This window comes from Priapulus caudatus, unplaced genomic scaffold (assembly GCF_000485595.1).
Source record: "Priapulus caudatus unplaced genomic scaffold, Priapulus_caudatus-5.0.1 Scaffold1886, whole genome shotgun sequence".
Taxonomy (NCBI): Eukaryota; Metazoa; Priapulida; class Priapulimorpha; order Priapulimorphida; family Priapulidae; genus Priapulus; species Priapulus caudatus.
The window spans coordinates 8213-13966 of NW_014578947.1; the positions used below are offsets into that span (position 1 = coordinate 8213).

At 49.4% G+C, this 5754-nt stretch overlaps 1 protein-coding gene across 1 annotated transcript; it reads right to left on the reverse strand.

Annotated features, from left to right (window-relative positions):
* Positions 1-1062: 1062 nt before the first annotated feature.
* LOC106817832 (adenosine receptor A2a-like) lies at positions 1063-1812 on the reverse strand (the record flags this gene model as incomplete). The annotated part of the gene is made up of 1 exon (XM_014822536.1): positions 1063-1812. A coding segment is annotated over exon 1 (750 nt), but the record flags the coding sequence as incomplete, so codon positions are not given.
* Positions 1813-5754: the final 3942 nt, after the last annotated feature.

Below are 5754 nucleotides of genomic sequence, written 5' to 3' on the forward strand. Positions count from 1 at the left end.
CATACGTAGATTTATACAAGTCCAGCCGATGAGTTCGCGGTTTGTTGAGCGGCGTTTCACTGTTCATCGCCGCTGGCACTTCGCATTACGACAACACAGCTGATGTAAACACATTATCAGCCACATTCCAGTACACAGCATCGTCCCTACGGCAATATTGGCGATAATCATGATTTCAGCTGTCATGGAGAGTGTGCCTGTGTGCCTACCGTGGTTTACACATCGGCGCGTGATGACCTCTACTCACCCCTCCTACCATCTCCTCGCTATCTTACTACCATCACCACCATGCAGTGACCGTGTTTTCATGTGAATGCATACATTGCCACAAATCGACACACGTCTCTTTGTTCCGTTCTCTTTCTCTGCCATTCTCTTCGTTTTTCTATCGCTGTTTTGTTGGTTTCTTTCCCGTCTTTCTATTCCATTACTTCCTGTCCTTCTATATTCATTTCTCTCTACCGTCCATCTATTGGCTTTTCTTCTTTATTACATTAGTTTACATGGCTTGGCTGCTTTATTCATTTCTTTCCTGTCTCTCTATTACATTCCCGCCTGTCCTTCTTTTCAGTTCCCTCCCGTGCCTCTATTCCTTTCTATCCCTCCGTACCTCTACTATTCATGTAGAAGCTGTTAAGCACGCACGTGCGTCTATGAGGAAACCGTTAGGTCGCGGTGTTATTAGAAAATTCTTTGACAGCTAGGGAAGTCTAAGCGAACCGCTAATCATCCGTCCCATTGAAACTAGAATAACAGACGACGTGACAATAACGTGCTAACATCGCAGCGGTGCTTGATGCAGCTATGCAGCCACTACGACAGTGAGAGTGACGGCGATGGCAAAGGAGATGACGATTGTGATGCTAATGGCGTTGGCGATGGTGATGGTGATGGTGATGGTGATGGAACGCTGTCGACAGTCTATTTCTAGTTGGTTGCCGACTCCTCTCCCAGCATCTCGACCATAGTCGTCGTCTGCTTGCAGCAGCAGTGGCAGCAGCAGCGGCGCAGCAGCAGAGACACGGTGCGTGCGCACGCGCGCCTGAACGAGCGGTCGCGCACCACATAGATGAACGGATTGTAGAAGCTATTGCAGGCGGCGATCGTGTACGGCAGAAAGACGTCGGTGCTCCGGTAGGTGTCGGGCCAGGCGCTCTCGACGTCGCGTATGACGATCATCGGTGCCCAGCTCGCGACGAACGCGACGATGACGATGACGATGGTGACGCTCATCTTGACTTCGCGGCGGATGCTGCGCGCGCGCGACGCGACGCCGGCGTCGGCGGCAACCAGCTCCTGCGCGGCGATCTCGCGCAGGTGGCGCCGCGCGATGGCGAAGATGCGCGCGTACATCGTCGTCATGACGACGGCCGGCGCGTAGAACAATAGAACGTCAAAGGTGAGGAGATAGCTGGGGCTATGCACCTTTAACAGCAGGCAGCGCGTGTTGCCGCGCGCGCGCCACCCGGCGGCCGGCAGCAGCGCGACGACGACCAACGTCGCCCAGAGCGCCGCCAGCGCCCCCCACACGCGCGTCGGCGTCAGTATATCCCCGCTGCGAAGCGCATACGCGATCGTAACGTACTGATCCACTGCGATCAACACCAGACTCAGATTGGAGAGACGCAGAGCGAACTCGATGAGCATGAAGAGACTCAGGCAGCCCGCGTACGACAGCTCGGCGTAGAACACTGTCACCATGTTGTAGATCATTACGACGCCGAACAGCAGGTCCGAGATCGTCAAGTTCGCAATGAAGAGGAACTTGTTGCCGACGAACAGGCGTCGCCGCTCGCGCACGAGCGTCGCCATGACGACGCCGTTCGCGACGAACAGCAGCAGGATGCTGGCCGTGTTGAAGAGAATGACGCCGACGGGAGCCGTGTAGGGGTCGTTGCCGGTCGCAGCCGGACCGTCGGCGGCGGCGGTGGCGGCGGCGGCGGTGGAGGCGGCAGCGGCGGCGTTCACCGACCAGGTGGCGTTATCCCGCCAGGTGGCGTTATCATGCCAGGTGGCGCTATCCCGCCAGGTGGCGTTATCCTGCCAAGTGGCGTTTGCGAAAGCGTGGGACGACGGTGTCGCATAGGGACCGCCTGCTGTGGCGTTCTCCCGCCAGGTGGCATTTCGCCATGCGTCGGGCGTGGTGATTCCACGTAGGATGGAAGCCATGTAGGTGGCGCTGGTGTCGGTGGCGTTAACCCGCCAGGCCGCGTTCAGCGAGGTTGTTGCCGTTAGCAAGCGGACTGCAGCTTTTGTCGCACTGTCTGCCAACGTCACCGACGAAATGACGGGTTGCGCAGGCCGATGTCAACGTATATGTCTAACGTATATGTCAACGAATATGACAACGTATATGTCCACGAATATGTCAACGTATATGACAACGTATATGACAACGTATATGTCAACGTATATGTCAATCAATATGTCAACGTATATGTCAACGTATATGTCAACGAATATGTCAACGTATAGAGTTCATTGCTAACTTTGTGTAGCAATTTCTTAACCAAAACATTTTTTATATACATATATAATGAATGGCAACACCAAAACAGCAAGCTAAATCCACGTGAGGTAACTCAGTTGAGCTGTACTCAGTAGAAGCTGTCCAGGTCTCTTCTTCACACATGTCAACGTATAAGGCAATGTATATGTCCACGTTGATGCAGAGTTGACGCGTGTGCGCGCTCCAAGCACGTTGTTGATGCGACACCAGGAGAAATCCTCAAGATGGCTCCGACCCTGTCACGAGTGGTCAGCTTGTGACGTAACCAGACAGTCACTTGGTCAGCATGTGACGTAACCACACTGTCTGGTAGTCAGGCTATGACGTGACCGGACAGTCACGTGGTCAGCATGTGACGTAACCAGACGGTAAGGTGATCAGGCTATGACTTGACCGGACAGTCACGTCGTCATCATGTGACTGTAGTTTGCTAGTTCTTTCTCTCGCTCTCTCTTTCTCGCTCTCGCTCTCTCTCTATCTCTCTCGCTCTCTCTCTGTCTCTCTCACACCACCGCGCCCTTGTAACCCTCCTGGTGTGCTCTGTGCTTTGTCACGAGCACAACACGCAAACACGTCTTAAACTGCACCCACTCGTAGTTTGCCGTCGCTACTCGCGCCCAGCCGCCGCCGCTTGGCTGCTGCTGCTGCTGCTGCGGCACATTCACCATATATAGATATATATATATATCTAATCCATGATCGTGGAAAGTTTTTCTTATGATTGATAGCATAGATAGATACGATGGATAAGATAGGATAGATAGAAGATAGATAATAGATAGATAGATATAATAGGATATCATACACTACACTCTACATACATAAATAGATAGATAGATAGATTAGATAATAGTAAAGATAGATAGATAGATAAATAGATGGATTAGCATAGCATAAGATATATAGATGATAGATAGCATACATAGATAGATATATACATAGATAGATAGATAGTAGCATAGATACATACCATACATACACATAAATAGATAGATAGATAGATAGATAGAAGATTAGATAGCATATATAGATAGAAGATAGATAGAAGACAGATAGATATATAGATAGATAGATAGATACATACATTACATACATAAATAGAAGTAATAGACATGGATAGACAAGATAGAAGATAGATAGCAAAGATAGATATATAATTAGATAGACTAGATAGATGATAGATATGATGCAGATAGATAGATAGAATAATAGTAACTAGTAATGAGATAGATAGCCTAGGTAATAATAGATTAGGTAGAGATATCATAGATAATATATAATATATAGATAATATTTGGGAGTATTTTTCTTTCAACAAGTGGTCACCAACTGAGCCTTCATTTCTCCGCGCGCAACGACCGGTGTCTGCTTAGAGACTAGTCATATATATAGCTCTATACATAACATTATATCTATCATCACGTATACGTATACCGACCCCTCAGTATACGTATTAATATACTATATTCGGTGCTGTCAGTGCGTGTGGCTAGCAACACGCAGGTGTGTCGGATAGGAGACTGAGTGACAGGTACAGATTTGAGAGGAGAAAGAGAGGAGAAAGAAAGAGGCAGATGAGAGAGAGACGATGAGCAGCGGATGAGAGAACNGAGAGACACAGAGAGAAAGAGAGAGACAGAGAGAAAGCGCAAGAGAGAGACTCACTGAGACTGACATTAAGCTCCAGAGTAATTACGATCATTGTACGAGGTTGTTCCCCTATATCCTGCGTTTATTATAGTAGTCAACAATTCAAACCGGATACTGAGGTAGCGGGCGTATGAGCTCTGTATTATAATCCAGGAGGATATCTGCTGAAGCTGGTTATAGTGAAGAGGATGCACAGACGGCCACACGTCCGTCACATGCACGCACACGCACACACACACACGCACACACACACACTCACACACGCACACACACACACGCACACACACACACTCACACACACACACACGACACACACACGTACACTACACACACNATGGTGATGGTGATGGTGATGGTGATGGTGATGGTGATGGTGATGGTGGTGGTGATGGTGATGGTGATGACGATGGTGTTGGTAATGATGATGACGATGGTGATGGCGATGGCTATGGCGATGATGATGGCGATGGTGATGGTGATGGCGATGGCGATGATGATGGCGATGGTGATGGCGATGGCGATGGCGATGGCGATGGTGATGGCGATGGTGATGGTGATGGTGATGGCGATGATGATGGTGATGACGATGGTGTTGGTAATGGCGATGGTGATGGTGATGGTGATGGTGATGGTGATGGTGATGGCGATGGTGATGGTGATGGTGATGACAGTGGATTGATTCATGCAGCCTCCAGTATTCCCCCAGCCGTGACTTTTCACGACAAAGCATTGCTGCCTACACCTGCATGCCCGCTACCGGATGACTTACTCTCATTCTGTAAGTGTTTATCTACAGCTACGCTATCGTCGTGATTCGGGGGGCGAGGCCTGCATTGAGCGATCGTTCGTTGGAGTTTCACACTGCCTTCACGCCGGCTCCTCGATTGTTACCTCCGCCAAGAAAATTATGTTTTCGCCCCTGTTCGTCTGTTTGTTGGTTTGTTTGTCTGTCAACAGGATATCTCAAAAGGTTACGGACGGATTTTGATGAAATTTTTTGGACAGGCTGGTCTTGGGCCAAGAACCAATCGATTAGATTTTGGTGGTGATCCAGTTCCAGATCTGGATCCTGGAATTTTTTGAAGGATTTCTCATCATTGATGGTAGTGTAGTGGTTTAACTCTCTAACCGCTTCGCTTCGTTTCGCTTCGTTTCGCTTCGCTTCGTTTCGCTTCGTTTCGCTTCGCTTCGTTCTCTCTCTGTAGGGGTTTATAATTGTGTCACCGCCGCGTTAAACCCGACTACAAATTCGATATATAGATATATAGGGGGGGGGACTGTTAAGCTATGGCGGAGGTTTACTATCTTCGATTGCTCTTGTTGCTGTAGGCTTTAGACGCTGGTATGCCGGCTGGTGGATGACGCGCGCGTGAGTGCGGTCTACGTAATTTGTTCATCATCCATACTGAGAGAAATCAGCGTCGCCGCCGATACCCGCGTCACGACGCATACAGGGACGTATAGCGTCACGACGCATGCATATAGCGTCACGACGCTTACAGGGGGCGGATAACGTCACGACGCAAACAGGGACGTATAGCGTCACGACGCATGCATATAGCGTCACGACGCATACAGGGGGCGGATAACGTCAC